Below are 20,307 nucleotides of genomic sequence, written 5' to 3'. Positions count from 1 at the left end.
TCTCACTGCCAACAGACATCACGGGGAGTTTTACCCCTCAGGTGGGCAGAGTTCATGGGATTGGCTGAGGCCTCCCAGGAGGTTCTGAGAAAAGAGCGTTGCCTGCACTTGGGCTCTTAGCATTGCCTGCCTTTGCTAGAAACTGCAAGAGAGAAAGTTTAAGACGGGTTATGTAGGGGGCTCCTTTTCCGGAAGCTGCACGTTTCTAATGAGAGGCTGTGATCGCAGAGCTGCACGTTTTCTTTCAGGTGAGTTCCAGTGAATCGGCTCATGAAGGGGAAGCTCGCTGGCCCACCCTGAGACAAGAATGGTACCACCCTCTGGGTGCAGCCTCCTTGTGCTCGGTGCACTGGGCGTCTTTGCACTTGGCTGCTTCGCGAGAGCTCAGAAGAACGGCACGCTAATTTTCACGAAGGAAAACACCATTCGGAAGTGCAGCTGCTCTGCAGACATCCGGGACTGTGACTACAGTTTGGCCAACCTGATGTGCAGCTGTAAAACCGTCCTGCCTTTTGCAGTCGAGCAAACCAGCTACAATGACCATCTGACCATCTGGTTCACAGACACATCTGCACTGGGACCCCTGTTGAACTTCACGCTGGTCCGGGACCTGAAGCTTTCTCTGTGCAGTGCCAACGTTCTCCCCACTGAGTACCTGGCTATTTGCGGTCTGAAGAGGCTTCGCATCAGCACCGAGGCCAAGCATCCCTCCCCAGAGCAGAGTTTACTCATCCACGATGGTGGGGAGAGAGAATCCAGAGAGAAGCCCATGTTGTTACACCAAAGCTGGCAAACCTGTATGTATATCTCCTTCTTAGACATGGCACTTTTCAACAGGGAGTCATCCTTAAAATCATACAGTATTGCAAACTCTGCCAGCATGGCCAGCAACTTCCCCTACTTTTCCTACTTTAAAACCTTCCCAGTTCTAAGCAACAAAAGCTATGTTGTCACATTCATTTACTAACATTGTAGCTGTGTCCAACCTTTGGGACCTTGGGCACATTATGGATCATTTCAACAAGGAATCTGTGAACAAGGTCATGGGTATTCCTATCCTCAACTTCACTTCACCCCCAGCCCCCATTCTGCCGGCCCCCTCTGCTCTGCCCATGCCCATCCATGGTAAAACAAAATAAAAAGAGCCAAAAAACCTACTTGATTCAGTCCAGAAACGAGCCTTGGGGGCCAACTAGAGGCTAGGTCCTTGCTACTGGGGGCAGGTGGAGAAATGTCAGATCAGAAATGGAGAGACCAGTGCACCCCAGGAACTGCTTAGTGGAGCTCAGCAGAGGGGGTGACCCCCAAGAAAGGCGCCTTCCTTCAAAACATTGCCTTAATTTTTTTTTTTTTTTTGCTTCATTTTGTTAGATAGGTTGGAATTCCCCTAAGTAGAGAATGATAGACTTCAGCATTTTGAGACTGTGATTGCCACAGAATGATTAGGCTCTCTTAGACTGGTATTTTCCAAATATCTTGTTAAGAATATTCACATTGAGAAAGGGGAATCTTGTGAGTGTGTTTAGTGAGGGAGGTTTGAAGCTTGGAGGATAGGGTGGGACCTTAGGACTGAATGAGGGCACTAGGGTCCTGAGGAAGGGATACAGAAATCAAAATTGGAAGTCACAAAGGCCAAGTGCATTGGATTTTTTCCTTAGAGCAAGGCCTAAACCCAGGGAAAGTTTTCCTCTTCTAGCCCTTCATGTCCCTCTCTTGTCTTGCCTACTATCTTCGGCCCCGCTGTACCACTTCCCCCTTTCTCCTCTCATTGTCTTCATCCCCCACCTCCTTCTCCTGCTCCAGAAATCGGAACTTAGATTAATACTAGGAGAACTATGTTTGACTACACTAGGGACTAGCCTGGGAATGTAACAGTCCCTTATAACATTACTCCCATGGGTAAATATGCCCAGATTACTAATAGATAATAACTAATAATTAACGAAAGAACTTAACGAAAGTCAAGATACTTTGTATGATGGGGTTAACACAAAATGGTTTTATGTGCATTGATATAAGGAACTAACACATTTCTTTTTTAATTAAATTGACTTGGGGATTCCCTGGTGGTCCAGGTCAGGATGCCGCAGTCTCACGCCTGAGGGCCCGGGTTCAATCCCTGGTTGGGGAAGTAGGATCCTGCAAGCCATGTGGCACAGCCAAAAAATAAATAAATAAATACATTTAAAAATTAATTAATTAAACTGACTCATCATTGTACGAAGAAAATCTTCTCTCCCAGAGACCCAACTTACCATTAAAGTGGAATATAAAGAATCTGTGGCAATTATGGTATAAATGTCTAAATTCAGAGTGCAAAGAATTTGAAACATTACTGAATTTATGATATCATAATAAGAAATAGTTCTATTATGAAATGACAGGCTGTCTTGGAATTGATGACTTTATCTCACATTCATCACATTTTTCTCTTAACCTTAACACAGGGTGACTGAAATAACCTGAAATGTCTACATTTGCGTAATTGGTGGGGGATTTGGCCATTAGGGCTAATTAGCATGCATCTATAATGTCAGTGTTTAAATTAGGCCAAAACTAAGACCAAAATATGAATTTTAATAGAAAAATGTAATGACCTCATTACTGACATTGTATTTGAGAGGTAAGATTAAAGTGATGGAAAAAGACAAAGAAGAAAAAAAGAGGGAGAAAGAATGGCAAGAAGGATACAAGTGAAAAGATTAATAATAAATATATTTACTATCATTAGTTACTGAAAATGTAGCAAATTGAATTTTAATAGATTTTTATTAATAAAGTATAAACTTAACTGATGTTAGACATTATGAGCATCTTAATGTGCATATCTTCCATTTGGTGGCTTTTAATAGTTTCAGAGCCCTTTCACATGTGTTTTAAGTGATTCTTATAAGAAATAATTGTGGGTCAATGGGACTTAAATCAATAGAGGAGGAAAGCTAATTAAGTTATAAATCAAGCCTGAGGTTGCCAGGTTTCTAGACTGAAATGCGGTTCAGGTTGTGCTGACAGAGGACAAATAGGCATATACATGGGGAAACATGGCATCTGGCGCTCAGTCACAGGGTTGGGAGGACAATAGGGAGCGGTGGGGATTGTGGCGAGCTGAGCAGGCACATCCACCTGAAGGGTCCACAGCAGTGCAAGCTGGCTGAGTGTCACTGCCATGGGACAATACAGCAGGGCCAGATCTGATCCTTCAAGGGAATTAGGAACTCCAGGTGATTTGTAAACGTTGGCACATTATTCTGCTTTTTTGTTTGTTGCTTTAAAAACCACTGTGTGGGTCAAACTATGTCAGTGGTCCCCATGGAGTCTGGGACTAGCCATTTGTCGCCTCTGATCAGTGGTGTGCTAGTGAAAGTTTAGCCGTCAGCTCTCCCCACAAAAGTCTGTGTGTAGATATAAATGTGCATAAGTTTATTATAAATTTTATTGATAGAAAGGATGTGTAGCACACAATTTACAAATGATAATAAAATGTGTAATGCTCTTTATTATAAACTCTGTACGCAATTAACTCTCAAAGAATGCTTTAGTTGATTTTTGCCAAAATCTTGTATCCAAAGCCAACCTAGGGCGCCAATTGATGAGCAAGTATAATTCTGACGTAAGTGTTGGTTGATATTTTCATTTATGTTAGGAGTAAGAGGAAAGTTAAACAATAAAGATGTATGTGGGAATGTCACTTGTTAGTCAATGATGTAAGCAACTTCTTTGCTGAATCAAATAATTGGTTTCAAATACTGGAGGAAATTTTCCTCGATTTAGGGGACTAGTCACAATGTAAGGGCTACAGACATGATACATTTTTACGTTTAGTCTGCACTGTTAACATTTTTCCCATCACACTCAACAAAACAATAAGTAAAACCCTGATATGTAGTGTTTTAAGAGACATTTTAAAGACATATTTCTTAGCTTTATCCACTGAGAGGGCCAAGAAGCAACGACACTCCTGTAGCAAAAAGCACATCGATACCTACATTTTGGTTCCTCAAAACCATTCCGCATTAAAACAAACAAAAAAACAACAACAAAGAAAATAGGACCCCGGGACTTCAACACAGGGAGCCCGTGTTCGATCCCTGGTTGGAGAACTAGATCCCGCATGCTGCAATTAAGTCTGCATGCCGCAACTAAAAGATCCCGCAGGCCGCAACTAAGACCTGGTACAGCCTAAATAAATAAATAAATAAAAATTTTATAAAGAAAATAGGGCCTTGAAGAAATAACTGATTGCACAGGGCTAGGGCAGCAAAAATTTAAGGGTGAGCCTGGAACATCTTAATGTGACAGAAAGTAAGAAAAGCTCAATAAATTGATGGGGACATATAAAAAAATATAGAAGTCAGCTTAAAGAATTCCACCGGTCACAAAGGGACCATCTGAGTATCAATATGATCAATTACCAGAGTGGATTTTAGCATATTGACTTGAAAAAAAATTCCATGAGTTAGTACTGTCAAAACAAAGGAAGGAAGGAAGGAAGGAAGGAAGGAAGGAAGGAAGGAAGGAAGGAAGGGAGGGAGGGAGGGAGGGAGAGAGGGAGGGAGGGAGAAAAAGAAAGAAGTGGGAATGGGGAAGGGAAAGTACTACTTTACAGAAGAATGGCAACAAATACATATAGAAGGAATAATAGAAATACAAAATCACCATTTTGCAAACACCACCATAATAATTAATTCTGAAAAGAATCATTAATGGATGCTAAAATGATTGGATGAAATATGTCTAAAAGTATTATCATCCTGCAGAGTATTTGTAAACCACAAATGGTACCTTTATGATGGAGAAAGGTCCCTAAATGAGTGACTGAACTTAATGGGACAAATTGGCATCATGGGCTGCCTGATGTGATACACCTGAGAAGGACACATTAACTATGAAGTATTCTTGCCTAAAATGTTAAACCTGCATCTAACCCAAATCCAAATTGAGGGACATTCTGCAAAAACAACAAATAAGCAAACCAAAAACACTGGCCTGGACTTTGCAAAAATATCAGTGTCATGAAAGTTTAAAAAAAGGGATGAGCTGTTCTAGAATGAAGGAGACTAACTAGTCATGACAACTAAATATAACGTGCAATCTTCACTGGATCCTGAATTGGGGAAAAACCAACAGCTATAAAAGACAGGAGAATGGGACTTTCCTGGTGGTCCAGTGGTTAAGACTCCCGTGCTTCCACTGCATGGGGTGCGGGTTTGATTCCTGGTTGGGGAACTAAGATCCTGCATGCTGTGCGGCATGGACAAAAAAAGGGGCAGGAGAAGATAGACGTCTCAGCTCGAGCATAGAGAGTAAATTTCTCTTTCTCTGACTTTTGGTTATATTGAGGCCCTCAAAGGATTGGATGATGCCCATCCGCACTGGTGAGGGTGATCTTATCTCTACCAGACACCCTCACAGACACACCCAGAAATAATGTTTTATCAGCTGTCTGAGCATCACTTGGCCCAGTCAAGTTGACACATAAAATTAACTGGCACACACAGGAAAAGGCAACTCCGTAGAATAAGCAACCATTTTATCTAGTGAGAACAAACTGCTGTCCCCTTTATGAGGGAAAGGGTCTAGTATAATGAAACTGGCTCATCCCCCCAGGGAGTGTTCCATATTGGGGGATCAAGGTTGGATGCTAAACAGATCAGAAGTCCATTTGAATCCATACAGAACCTTCACCCCTGACACCGTGGCTACTTTGTTCATGAGTCCATTGGGTAAGCACAGGAAGAGCTAGGGAAGGAGGTAGACTGGTATCTATAGAAGGAGTCATCTCATCCACCTTATATTGTGAGCACCCTTTTTCGTGGGGGCACTTTGGAGTATTCACATAGACACAAACGTCCTCTTACCTGTGCTTATTCTGAGTCTGTCCTTGTAACTCTTCCCCACATCTCCTTGTCTTATTCCAAGTCCTGTAACATTCACCCCAGCCTTTCCTCCTCTGGGTTTTGTGAGAGAAGTAAATCAGATAGAAAATGATTTGAATGATTATTCTCTCAATTCTCCCAAGATGGAACACGCCTAGATGCATACAAGATAAGTTAATTTATTACTTAAATGGATACCTTAGGACATTAAGGCTAATTGTCTCTAGGAGCCCCAGTTGAGAAGTGGTGATCCAGCCAAGCTATTAATTACTACTAATGAGTCAGAATAGATCTGTAGTTCTACCCATGTTCTTTCCAGGCAAAGCAGACAACCAGATGCACTGCTTGGTGTTCTTCTGCTGGGAAGGTTTCCCTTCACTATTTCCCTCATGCCTATGCCCGATTGGGGCTATAATGCTACTGAGCCCACTTCAGATGATGCCAGCACATCGTGTGGAACCATATGTGCTCTAGACTTGAATTTTTTCTTCCTTAATCAGTTGGTCATAGGTATGGCTCAAGGGACAGTGAGCAATGCATCAAGAGCAAGAGCGGGGCTTCCCTGGTGGCGCAATGGTTGAGAGTCCGCCTGCCGATGCAGGGGACGCGGGTTCGTGCCCCGGTCCGGGAAGATCCCACATGCCGCGGAGCGGCTGGGCCCGTGAGCCATGGCCGCTGAGCCTGTGCGTCTGGAGCCTGTGCTCCGCAACGGGAGAGGCCACAACAGTGAGAGGCCTGCGTACTGCAAAAAAAAAAAAAAAAAAAAAAAGAGTAAGAGCAACAAAGCACAGAGAACAGGTAAGTACTCTTTCAACTTGCTTGTGTCTTCAAGACCGCTAGCATCCAGTCACATATATACGACTTCCACTCATGTATAGAGGGCTGTTTTCATGCCCATCATTATATTTTTAGCAGATCAGATAACTTCAGTTTATTTGGGGCAGCTAAGATCATACAGTCACTTGGTGTCCCATGGTTAAATATTCAGTCTTTATTAGGGCTTACATCAAGCCAGGAGCAAGTTTCTCAAAAGGAGAATACTTATTTGTCATTTAATTGAATTCAACTTCAGCTTGCTACCTGATACATACTGGTCACAGGACTAAGATTATCCTTACTATAAGAGTATTTAAAGCCACAGGACTTAGTTTGGTCACCTAACAAGAGAGTGAAAAAGAGGGCCCAGGATCAAACAATAAAGCACCTGAATACTTAGGGACCACTTAGAGGAGAGCCAATAAAGGGTTGACAAGGTTAGTGAGGAAGGAAATAACATGAGCTGGGGTGTTTTTGAAGGAATGGTGTTCTGGTAAACGTTTAATAATCAGCTCTCAAGGAAAAAGAAGTCCAACTTGAGGCATTTGCTGGTTTCCATGGTGTAAATACTCCTACCATGGCCAATTTCAAGCTACAATGTGGCATCACTGAACTTGAAGTTGGGAGATGTGCAGAATCAGCTCTGTAAGCTAGACGAGCCAGCCCTAGCACACCATAGAGAGGACAGTGTTTTAAGTAGGAGAGTGGGGTCAGTTCTGTTGAAGGCTGTTGATGGGTCAAATAACGTAAACATAGGAGGGTCCTCTGGCTTTGCAAGAGGTAAGTCATTGGTGACCTGAATAATGGAAGTGTTAGTGAAGTTGTAAGGACAGAAGTCAGATTGGAGAGGTTTGAGGAATGAATGGGACATGAAAAAGGGCTGGAGTTAGTGAAGGTATATGTATGGAGAAGTCTGGCTGTGAAGGAGACCAGAGAAACAGAGCAGTGGCTGGAAAGAGTGATCAAAAGAAATTTTAGGATGGACTTACTAATATAGTGTGCATGCAGGTGGACATGACACAGTACAAAGTGTTGATGAGGCAGAAGACAGGAAGGCCAAAAGAGTGAACGCTTTAAGGGGATAGAATTCTGAGCACAAGTTGATGAACTCATCTTTGATAGGGAGAAGGCCACGTTTTCCATTTTCATGAGTGGAGGCAAGGAAGAGGAGTACAGATACAAGTTGGTTTGTAGATGTGGTTCCCTCTGATGATTCTCTCTTTTCAGTAAAGAATTATGTAGTTATTAGTTGGGGATAGCATGAAGGGCTTGAGAACAAGTACATAATAATCTCCTGGTATGGGAAAGCAAACTGACCAAGGGAACATTAAAAATACTAGATAGATAAATTTGTTGAAATCCCTAAGGTGCAGATGATTCTCTCATGTTCTCTTCATTGCCATATGTTTACACATTTTAAGCCTTTGCCATTGTTTCGTTGGAGTGCTGGGAGAAGGAAATGATAAAAACCTATGGTTATTCCCACATCTTTAACTCAAAGTCGATTTACCTCTTAAGGTCTTTCCTGCTTCTTCTTTGCTTATTGGTTTGCTAAGAGCTATTAGGTTCTTCTTAAGTCAGTTGTGAAATTTGTATTTTGCTAGAATACACATTTTCTGTAGAATTTCAAATGTATTGCCACTGGGTTCCGTAGCACATTTTCTCATAATTAATTCGGCTCTTCCTCGTGTCTGGTTATATGTAAAGTTGTGGGGATATGTATGTGTGTTCTGTATTCTTCCTTAATTAAGCTTGGGTTTTTCCTTGTAATTCCTATGTTTGGGGATTTATTTTCTTTATTTTTTATTTTTTTTGCGCAGTACGCGGGCCTCTCACTGTTGTGGCCTCTCCCGTTGCGGAGCACAGGCTCCGGACGCGCAGGCTCAGCGGCCATGGCTCACGGGCCCAGCCGCTCCGCGGCATGTGGGATCTTCCCGGACCGGGGCACGAACCCGCGTCCCCTGCATCGGCAGGCGGACTCTCAACCACTGCGCCACCAGGGAAGCCCTGGGATTTATTTTATTATTTTCTGATTTATTAATTACTGTTTTATCTTTGACTATCCCTACTCCACACATTCTTGAATTGTTTTGCTGGGTTTTTCTTTCCTTTGTCATTTCTGAGGCTGAATACTTTATTTCTGTTTTCACTTTGGTAATTATAAACTTAAAGTTATACATTATTCTCTGTGTACCCCTTTAGCTATGTACCATATATGTTTATATGGAAATAACATTTTTATTAATTTCTAGAGTTTTAGAAAATGTATATTTTATTTCCTCTTTGATTCAGAGATTTAGAAGATGGTTTATTAATTCCAAAGTAGTTAAGGCTTTTTTTTTTTTTTTTAATTAGGAAGTGTCACTCAACTTCTTGAATTTGGTTTGTCATTTAACTTTTTCTCTGGTTGGAAAACGTGCCCTATAAAAATCTCTATTTTGAAGAATTTGTTCAGGTTTTTTTTTTTTTTTTGGTAGCCAGGTTAATGACTGATATTTATAAATGTCTCACAGATGATGTAGGTGATTAAATGGACTCTGTTTGGAGAGTACAAAATTCTATCTATCTATGTATTTGAGCTCACTGATTATATTATTAAAATCCCATATAAACTTACACATTATTTGACTACGTCATCTGCCTGATTGAAACTGAGAAGCATATTCAAATAATGTATTACTAAGAAAAATAATGTATTTAGTGTCCATTTGAAGTCTGTAGTTAATTTAAGAGAAAATAGGAAAAATTAGCCACTCAGGGACAGATAAAGAGAAGGCCACAGTCTGGCTCAACTATGACTAGGGTTTTGCTGGGTGAGTACAACAGAGCAGGAGGCGGAAAGGGAGTTGAAGTTGTTGCAAGGGAGTGACTATAATCTTGTCCCCATGAAATCCAATCTGGATAAGGAGGGAAACAAAGGCAGAAGCAAGAGGATGGGCAGTGAAAAGTCATGGGTTCATTGGACTGGAGGTAGAGTAAGCAGACTAGAAGGATGGAAGTGAAGCTTTCACTGGGGAAGACTCCCTGTAACTCACTAGTAACTTGGAGGAGGTCCAAGATGCAATGATTATGATAGGAGGACTAGAGTCAGGAGGTTAGAGAACTAACTCCAAGTAGATATTGCACTGGAATGTTGAAGCCACTAAGAATGAATGAGTGAATGTTCATAAAACAATTCTGGAAAGAAATTCACCAAAAATTAACTGTTAAGATTATAATTGATCCTTATTTTCTCCTTTGTATTGTTCTACATTTTCTAAATTTCTAAAATGTAGTAACACAGGTAGTACTCTTAAAATCAGACAAAGGTTATTTTTAAAAGTCAACTTAGTTTTTTCCAAAATCCAAAGCTTGGGCTTCCCTGGTGGCGCAGTGGTTAAGAATCCGCCTGCCAATGCAGGGGACACGGGTTCGAGCCCTGGTCCGGGAAGATCCCACATGCCGCGGAGCAACTAAGCCCGCGCGCCACAACTAGAGCCTGCGCTCTAGAGCCCGAGAGCCACAACTACTGAGCCCGCGTGCCTAGAGCCCCTGCTCCGCAATAAGAGAAGCCACCGCAATGAGAAGCCCGTGCACCACAACGAAGACCCAACGCAGCCAAAAGATAAATAAATAAATATTAAAAATAAAATTCAAAGCTTGATTTGATGCTTCCCTCTGTAATCATACTATAATGTTACTGTGTATTTATTGTATAGTTTTGCTGCCCTAGAGTAAAACTAAATAACACAGAAAAAAAAAACATTCTTTTGTCTTTATAACCATAAGAGATACTTATAACTCTGTTGTCTCTTTGTTTTTTGTTTTGTTTTTTTTTTTTGCGGTACGCAGCCCTCTCACTGTTGTGGCCTCTCCGGTTGCGGAGCACAAGCTCCGGACGCGCAGGCTCAGCGGCCATGGCTCATGGGCACAGCCGCTCCGCGGCATGTGGGATCTTCCCGGACCGGGGCACGAACCCGCGTCCCCTGCATCGGCAGGCGGACTCTCAACCACTGCGCTACCAGGGAAGCCCTGTTGTCTTTTTTTTAATTTATTTATTTTGGCTGCACCAGGTCTTAGTTGGGAAACACGGGATTTTCATTGTGGCGTGCAGGATCTTTTTGTTTTCAGTTGCAGCATGTGGGCTTCTTAGTTGCAACATGTGGACTCTTAGTTGTGGCATGCATGTGGGATCTAGTTCACTGACCAGGGATCAAACCCGGGCCCCCTGCATTGGGAGTGTGGAGTCTTACCCACTGGAGCGTCAGGAAAGTCCCCAACTCTGTTGTCTTTAATAAGGTATCTGCTTTTGACTTTTTCCCCAAGAAGGAAAGACAGTACTGTACAAATGATATTGAGCCAACAGAGCTAAGTGAGTTCTCTCACAAAGGAGGCATCACTATTTTTGCTTTTGCATTGGTTGTATAGTTCTTAGATGTATTCATAAAGTGTCCATTGTGAATGTAATATAAATATCATATAGGTACTATGATTATGAATTATATACTCTTTTACTTTTTTTTTTGGCGGTATGCGGGCCTCTCACTGTTGTGGCCTCTCCCGTTGTGGAGCACAGGCTCCGGACGCGCAGGCTCAGCGGCCATGGCTCACGGGCCCAGCCGCTCCGCGACATGTGGGATCCTCCCGGACCGGGGCACGAACCCACGTCCCCTGCATGGGCAGGCGGACTCTCAACCACTGTGCCACCAGGGAAGCCCCTCTTTTACATTTTAACACTAGAAGGTATAAAATACTAAACAGATAAAATGATTTCAGCTGCTCCTCATTTTGCATGAAATATTCAAAGAAACGTTTACTAAAAGAGACATCCTGGAGCTACTAACTGTAACCATCTTGAAGGAAAATGCTCTGCACAATCTCAGAAATCTTTCCATATTTACTAATGATGAAGGTATTTAAACGGCCAGGGACTTCCCTGGTGGTCCAGTGGTACAGAATCTACCTGCCAATGCAGGGACGAGGGTTCGATCCCTGGTTGGGGAAATAAGATCCTACATGCTGCGGGGCAACTAAGCTCACGGGCCTCAACTAGAGCCCGGGTGCCGCAAACTGCAGAGCCCACGCGCTTTGGAACCCGTGCACCACAACTAGAGAGAAGGCCGAGCACTACAACGAAGAGCCCACGCGCCTCAACGAAAGATCCCGCATGCCGCAACTAAGACCTGATTCAGCCAAAAATAAATTAAATAAATAATAAACAAATCTTTTAAAATAAATAATTAAATGGCCATTGGCACAAAGGAAAAAAATGAATCAAATTGAAATTTATGATTTTATATCTGTGGTTTTTGCATTATAATATCCTATTGACTTCATAATATTAACTGCAATTGTAATAAATTTTTGGCTTTTTACATGTTTTGTTATCTGTCTTCAGCACCTGACTAAAGATCCAGAAGGCGAAAGAACACACCTTTCTTGTTCATTATAACAACACATCTGCCTTGTTCATATTGATTCCTATTGCCTAGCATAGTGCCCAGACCATAGCAGATGCTCAATAAGAATTGTTGAATGAATGGATGATAATACAATTACCCGGTCTAAGTAGAAGATGTATTTTTTTTTTTTTTAGAAGATGTATTTTAAAAATACTGAATAACTTCAGTATTTCCATGCAAGGAAATAAAACATCGTTTACTTTTATGTTACTCTAAATTTGGATGAAGAGAAATTTCTTTCTTTTTGTTGAAGAAACTGTCATTTCAGAAAATGTAAGGAATAGCCATTACAGTTGAATTGCCAATACATTTATAAAAGTTGAGTGGCTTTCCACTGGGGATACTAATATGGCAAAAAAAAATTTTTTTTAACTTTTAAAAGTCTGACTTTTAAATCTGGATCCCATCAATAATCATGGTTTGACTGAAAAGATAATCTTACTGAATTAGATACAATGGCTAAATGCAGTTTGAGACAAAGAATATAGAAATTTTCTAACATTTTTAAGAGGACCATTTACCTGCTCTGGATGGAGATACCTGTCTCTCTTTACTTACAACAACTATGTATTTGCAAGGTAAAGAGCTTTCCTCACTTTAACCCACTGCTTAAATGTCAGTGAGCATACCTCTATGAATATCTTTAAAAAAGAAAAATAAAGGAAGAAAGAAAATCTCTCTGAACAAAAGCTATAACTGAAGAGTTATTAAGTTGGATAAAATTACCATTACTACAAAATTAAAATAACTCTTGTTTATTTCGTTAGAACTCTTTGGTCCTAGTGTTCTTAGCTTTTTTTTTTTTTTTTTTTTTTTTTTTTTTGCGGTACGCGGGCCTCTGACTGTTGTAGCCTCTCCCGTTGCAGAGCACGGGCTTTGGCCGCGCAGGCTCAGCGGCCATAGCTCACGGGCCCAGCCGCTCCGCGGCATGTGGGATCTTCCCGGATCGGGGCACGAACCCGTATCCCTTAGCACTGGCAGGCGGACTCTCAACCACTGCGCCACCAGGGAAGCCCTGTCTTTTTGTTTTGTTTTGTTTTGTCGTTGATGATGTTTTGTTTGTGTGCATGTTTGCTTAAAGTAGTTCAAGTTTATTTCCATTAATTAAAAACTAAGGGGTTTCCCTGGTGGCGCAGTGGTTGAGAGTCCGCCTGCCAATGCAAGGGATACGGGTTCGTGTCCCGGTCCGGGAAGATCCCATATGCCGCGGAGCGGCTGGGCCCGTGAGCCATGGCCGCTGAGCCTGCGCGTCTGGAGCCTGTGCTCTGTAACGGGAGAGGCCACAACAGTCAGAGGCCTGCGTACCGCAAAAAACAAAAAACATTTATTCTAAGGATTCTGGGGGTATCTAAGAGAACCCACAGACAGGAGTGCAGTCCTGCTTTAAGAAGAGTTGAGAATAGGAACCGGGAAACGCACAAGAATCCCATATGCTATTCTTTTTGTCCTCTTCTGCTTTCTAGCACATCTGCTTCACCCTTCTCTCCTTCTACACAGACTAGCTTTCTCAGCTCCTGAATTGACATGGTAATTGATGGCTTTCCTACAGCTTCTGAGTTTACTGCAAGTCCAGCCACAAGCAGGGACTCATTGTCTCTGTTTCAAGAGCAAAATCTTGGGAGAACCTGATTGGCCTACCTTGGATCAGGTCCCTATCCTTTGCCTAATCAGTACAATGTAACCAGTCTTCCAGCCTTCACTGGGTGGGGTGCCTTTCTCCCAAAGGAGGCAGTTCCCAAAGGCAGAAGGGGAGGTATCTATAACTACTTTAAGAACTAATCTACCCAGTAACTTATAACGAATGTCTTGTGATCTTGTTTTGAGAATAAAGAGATGTAAACTGTTGAAAATATTGATTTATATCAACATAGGGTAAAACATTTATCACTAATTAAATACACAGATAATGTCTAGTACCATTCCGTCAACAAATATTTATTGCCTACTGTGTGCCAGGCACTATGGTAGGTACCCTAAAGCTAGCAGTGAACAAAACATAAAATCTCCTCCCCCATGAAACTTACATTTTACTTTAAGTTAATGCACAGCTGTCTGCGCCAAGGCAAGGGCTAACATAATTTAATTAAATAATTAAATGATTTCTTCAGCTTTTTTTTTTTCCAGAACAGAATTAGTGAGTTATAGTTTTAGGAAGAAAAGAAACATCTGTAGATCAGGGATTCATAGACTATTAGATTAGACTATTATTTAGACTACTTATTTGCCTGCCAAATAAAATTTTTAGATAAAATAAACGATTTGGGAGGACTCATAGCTTTCACTACCTTTTAGTTTGCCAAATAAGTGTATAAAAACAAACAAACAGGGCTTCCCTGGTGGCGCAGTGGTTAAGAGTCCGCCTGCCGATGCAGGGTACACGGGTTCATGCCCCGGTCCGGGAAGATCCCACATGCTGCGGAGCGGCTGGGCCCATGAGCCATGGTCGCTGAGCCTGCGCGTCCGAAGCCCGTGCTCCGCGGTGGGAGAGTCCACGGCAGTGAGAGGCCCGCGTACCGCAGAAAAACAAACAAACAAACACACTACCATATACTATCATCATTATTTCATATAAGGAAAGAGATTTCAGTACCTTAACATGGAAAGAGAAAGACAATCTCTGAATAAAGGACCATTTTTTCCCCCCAAGAAAGGACATCTGGCTACTCTACATGAACAGACTGTTCTTACTCTTCTCATCTGGCAGCTGCCTAGGGAAAACTTCACAGGTTCATAGACCTGCATTTGGTAACTATCGTTCCAGACTATAGAGTCTGAGTTGGCAAACAAAACAAACAAAAGTGGTTTGCCTTTTTTGTTTGAATTTATGGGCCAGTTAATCCATGTAAAGTCACAATTTGGTGGAAAAAAAATGAATCAGAATTATTGCTTGGAAAGATAACTTTAAAAAAGTACTGAACTGATTGATTCAAACAAAATGATGGATGTAAGAGTTCTTAGGAAGCAGTCTTTGTCTTCCCAGATACTAAAAGCACTCCAACATTAAATAGTGATGACACACTTGGGACTTCCCTAGAGGTCCAGTGGTTAAGACTCTGAGCTTCCACTGCAGGAGGCTCGGGTTCAACCCCTGGTGCAGGAAATAAGATCCCACGTGCCATGCAGCATGGCCAAAAAAAAAAAAAAAAAAGTGATGACATACTGTATTCAATAAACAAATTAGTCAGTTTAATACTCAAAGCACAGAGCATTTTATAAAATAATTAGTTTCAGATAATATACTGGATGACAGGCAATTAAAGCAGCTAGTCAGTTTCAGGAATTTAATTTCCACAGGGTCTATAACCTCTAGAAGGACCTCTGGCTTGCTTTGGCAGCAAGATAACTTCTAAGAGTTTAACTTTGCCCTTCAATTATCTGAATAGGTAGATTGTCAAAGTTATAAATACATGTTGTCTTTTCATTTGTTAGCTTGCTTTAAAACTACCAATGGTCTCCTCTCTACCCATATTCAATCACCACTTGTACAGTGGAAGATCTTTTTGAGGTTTTAAGCCAAAATATTAACATAGTCCTTAAGTCCTCCGGACCTTGTCTTTGTTGCCTCTACCCTAATCAAGTTACTGCAAATCTGTCTCTTGGCTCTGGAGCTGCTTGTCTAGAGGCTGACCAGGCACAATTTGAATCTTCGGTGATAGGAATTGGAGTTCAATTTCACCAATGAAACACTGTTGGAATCAGAACTTAAATCAATGCTGAATAGCCAGAATATAAGAACTTAGAGTAATTTGAGTAGAATGGAAGCTAGATGTTATTAACGTTCCCTATTAACTGGAAGAAAATGTTACAGAGGACGCTCTCAGCCTAGATCATCTTGCCAGTTTCCAAAAGTGAGTGATGGGTGGGCAGATCTCAATCCAATCAAAGAAAACCAGAGGCAGATGTGTATGATATAGAAATTCTTGAGCTTGGGATCTTTTTCAACTTGGAACTTAAATCTCAAGTGAAATTTTGACAGGATGGTGTAGGCAAGTAGGCACTTTGGTAGGAGTACAGACTGGCACAGCTGCTATAAAGAACTTAGAATTAGCCAAATTACAAACGCACATCTTTGGATCTAGCAATTCCACTACTAGTTCATCCTACTAGTGACCATTTTTCGAAGCTTTTCATTGCAGCATTGATTATTACAGCAAGACTGGAAATAACCGTAATACCAATTTTTTAATGGGACTGGTTAAATAGATTATGGTACAGTCTAACCGTGGATCACTATGCAGGTGGGTATTAGAAGAGACAACGTTTTATGAACAGATATGAACTGATCTCCAATTTATGTTAGACTAAAAATGCACTGTTTGCACATTGTGTAAAAAGGGTAATTCATAAAATATACATCTTTTCTTTTATGTTCATAGAATACCTCTGGAGGGTCATAAGAAACTTTTAACATTGCCGGCGAACTGGAAGGCTTCTAGAGATGGGTAGGCTTTTTTCACTATATGAATGAATGCCCCTTGTCACCTTTTGAATTTTGAGACAAGAAAATTCGCATATATGCACATAAGTGAAGGACAAGGCCCTACATTTGGTGGCACAATGAGAAAGCAGGTGAGTTCCACTTCAAAGTCAAATACCCGGTTCCGCCCTTGGCAGTTAAGATTGTTACTATGTGACACAAGTCTGAAATGTGTCACAACCATTTCCAACCCTCAAGTCGATTTTTCCTTCCGTTTGTTTCTGAAATCAGCCAGGTTTCGGAACTGCTAGCAAACCTGGCATTCTTTCGAAAACACCAAAAACACTTTTGCTTTCGTTGTAACAGAGGGAAGGTGGCTAAAATATCAGGCCAAGGAACATTTTATCCTAAATGAGATTCAGTATTTTTGAAAGTGCTCGATAGCCATAAAGCTGTAGAAATACGAAGTGCTACTCAGTAGAGTTAGTTATAATTATCATACCACACCTCAATGCAGTCTCGAGAGTAACATCCTACCCGCTGGATTGCACTTTCCCTCGCCAAACCTGGCTCCGCCCCTCCTCCCTCCCCTCCTCCCTCCCCTCCTCCCTCCCCTCCTCCCTCCCCTCCTCCCTCCCCTCCTCCCTCCCCTCCTCCCTCCCCTCCTCCTCCTTCTCTATTTGCCCCTCCCTGCGCTTGGCGGGAGGTTTCCTCGCGTGACTACGTAAGTGCAGAAGGCGCACTGCAGCTCCCTGGGCTGAGGGACAGCAGGGTTTACTCTGTCCTCTAATCTCTATGATCCTCTTTGTGACCCGTCGGATAGCACCGAAGTCTCAGAGTTCCATGCCGATAATCCTCCACGCCGACAGAGGACAGTGCAAACAGCTGATGTTCTCGCGAGAGGCGCGGAGTTCTCCCCAAGTACTGAGAGCGGGAGCGCAAGCGCGCTCAGGGGTGCACTGTCGCTGGAGGGAAGACGCGACTCGGCTGAAGCTTGGGGGGAGCGCGCGTGCGCCTTCGCGAGTTCTGCGCTGCCGGGGCCGCGGTGTGAGTGCCGGTGGGAGACAGACGTGCGGGCCGCGGGAATGTTCCGAAAGGCCCGGCGAGTGAACGTGCGTAAGCGGAATGACTCGGAGGAGGAGGAGCGAGAACGCGATGAGGAGCAGGAGCCGCCGCCGTTGCTGCCGCCGCCGGGCACCGGCGAAGAGCCGGGCCCCGGCGGCGGCGACAGGGCCCCCGGGGGGGAGCCGCTGCTGGGCCCGGGGCTGCCTCCGCCTTCCGCGCTGACCTCGGGCCCCGGGATTGAAGCCGGGGGCTGCTTCCCGGGAGGCGCGGAGCCCGGCAACGGGCTGAAGCCGCGCAAGAGGCCACGAGAGAACAAAGAGGTGCCCCGGGCCAGCCTGCTCAGCTTCCAGGATGAGGACGAAGGTAACCTTCGCGCTTCGACCTCCCAGATCCCGACATCCCTACCCCGCGCATCCACCTCGAGTCCCCGCATTCCCTGGGCTCCCAGCCTCAGCCCCCGGCAACGGAGCCCCTTCTCGCCCGACCCGCTGCACACTGTCCCCGCCTCCGGCCTTCTGCTCTGGCTGGGGACGTGTTCCCGCGCCGCCACCAGCCTTTTCTTAACTACCGCCTCCTTCTCATCGTCCTCCCGTGCATCTCCTATTCCTGGATCTCAGATCAGTCATTCTGAGTTTTTCAAGTGGAAATTCAGTGTTCCCTGTCCTGCTTCTTTTAACTGGCGGGTGTGTTTTAGGGAGAACTCGAGTCAGGTCCCCATACTGCTCTTGGCACGTTCTCTGAGCCCTCTGTAGGTCACCGTGCCCACCCCTTTTGCCGTTCTCGTCCTGGTTAGACATCCTTGATCGGGAAGGCCGGGTGTGTAAGGAGTACTCGGTCTGGGAACAGACGCCCGGAGTTGAAGCTCTGGTTCTGAGTCACCTGGGGCCAGTCCCTTGCGATCGCGGAGCCTCAGTTTACCCATAAAAGTAAACAGGGGTACAGATGTGCGGCCTTCCTCGCATTGACATTTGGACAATGAAGAAAGACAGTGTAATGGTATTTCAGGGCAGTTTATCCAGTCTGGTGTGAGGGGCCAGGCTGCAGTGGATTTAGATTTCTGATCGTAAATGAGCCTTAAATCTTAAACCGTTTTACCTCCCGAATTGTTGAGTGTGTGTTTATATAACCCAATTAAGTCCATGTTATGAAGCATCTCGGTGCGGGATGCTTTCTTGTTTCCAGTAATAGGCAGTTTCTCTTTGGCTTTCCTGTTGTTTTTTATCTTAAGTTTGAGAGGAGTACAGCCACATTTTTGTTTTTAATGATACAGGGACAATTTGGCAAAGTGCGTTTGACTTTTAAAGTTTTCAAATCAAGGATGATGGATACGTCATCAAAACTTATTTTTGAAAAGTGATTAGCTCTCAACTTAGTCTTGAAATAACAGTATGTCAGTTTGTGATGAATATAGAGTTACTCGGATTTGACAGCTCTGTAAACTAGCACCTTTTGATTTTGGATGTTTTGTTTCGGATACCTTAATAATATGATAATCAGGTGCTTTTTCGATGACTTCTTCCTCCTGCAATAGATGATTCAAGGAAGACAGTAGGACACAGGACAATTTTTTGCAGTTACATGTGTTTTGCCTTTTAAAAAGTCTCAAATTGGCATTATTCCAGATTAACCTATGAAGTTGACTCAGTTTTTGAGAACCTATTACAGATTTGAAATAATTTCAAGTTATGTAATGATTTGGCGTGTATGAGTATGTATTTGGAAGAATTTGCAAGTTAGAATGGAAAACACTGTCTGAAAATGGTTACTACAGACTTCGTTTAATTTCTTTTTTTAAGAAAGTGAAGAAGTTTTCAAAGTGAAGAAATCAAGTTATAGCAAAAAGATAGTAAAATTGCTTAAGAAAGAATATAAAGAAGATCTTGAAAAATCGAAGATTAAGACAGAAATCAACTCATCAGCTGACAGTAAGTACCAAACGAATATGATTCTTTTGAAATGACAAAATGAAACTGTTTCTCACAGGGTTTGAATGGATTTGGTATATATAGTGAACTTGTTCAGTTGACTTTGTCGTTGTCGGGTACAAATTGAGTAACGATACAGTTCTTTTGTTTAATTATAAGACAATTGCATTGTAAATGCATTTTTTAAAAAGACAGAACTGTTGCCACAGGAATGTTTCTGCTGCAATGACTAAATTGTCTCCCAATTTTCCTACTAGTGTTCCAATTGCTGTTGAACAGAGAAGGGAGGTTTCGCACTTAAACCTGAGATACAGGTTTATTCCTATTTGAAGGAGTACTGTGCAAATTCCCATACTTGTATTTTGTAGAGACAAGCTTTCGATTCCTTTGGTGTTATTTACACAGTTGGTTTAATTCTTAGAGAACTTTTAGGAATGCCCTAAGTCTAATGTTGACAATACTCCCATTCAGCAGCCTCATCAGCGACACAGATGAAGACTCCTCAGTGTGTGGCCCCTGCCTGCGTTGTACAGACATCTCTCATGTCCTCTCACAATCTAAGTTAACATTTTTAAGCAGTTATTTGTCCTTAGGAAAGTGGTTCCATTATCATATGCTAATATGAGTTATTCTCACTGCAAATGCTTTAGGGAAATATTTTTATTTTATGGAATTAAAGGTAGAATTATTATTTCCCAGTTCTCCGCTATATGCTTAATGTGGAAAAGTATGTCCTTATATCTCAAATTTGCGATCTTATTTTGGAG

The 20,307-nt window shown here is 42.6% G+C and overlaps 2 protein-coding genes across 4 annotated transcripts in view; both read left to right on the top strand.

Moving 5' to 3' along the window:
* Positions 1-307: 307 nt before the first annotated feature.
* Positions 308-967, top strand: EPCIP (exosomal polycystin 1 interacting protein; the record flags this gene model as incomplete). Its single annotated transcript, XM_079922364.1, has 1 exon — positions 308-967. The coding sequence occupies one exon, from the start codon at positions 308-310 to the stop codon at positions 965-967; it is 660 nt and encodes a 219-aa protein (XP_079778490.1).
* A 16,463-nt stretch (positions 968-17,430) lies between these two features.
* The window catches only part of PAXBP1 (PAX3 and PAX7 binding protein 1), a 34,416-nt gene continuing 31,539 nt past the window's right edge, over positions 17,431-20,307 (top strand). The window contains exons 1-2 of one of the 3 annotated variants that reach the window (XM_079922740.1): positions 17,431-17,978; positions 19,412-19,540. In XM_079922740.1, the coding sequence (XP_079778866.1) occupies positions 17,636-17,978; positions 19,412-19,540 (472 nt within the window). In that variant the 5' untranslated portion in view covers positions 17,431-17,635. Of the gene's footprint in view, positions 17,979-19,411; positions 19,541-20,307 lie in introns of those variants that run through there. The other 2 variants (XM_079922739.1, XM_079922741.1) reach the window with 2 other exon arrangements.

The sequence above is a fragment of the Stenella coeruleoalba genome (assembly GCF_951394435.1).
Source record: "Stenella coeruleoalba genome assembly, chromosome: 5".
In the NCBI taxonomy this organism is placed as follows: Eukaryota; Metazoa; Chordata; class Mammalia; order Artiodactyla; family Delphinidae; genus Stenella; species Stenella coeruleoalba.
This window is presented reverse-complemented; position numbering and strand designations above follow the sequence as displayed.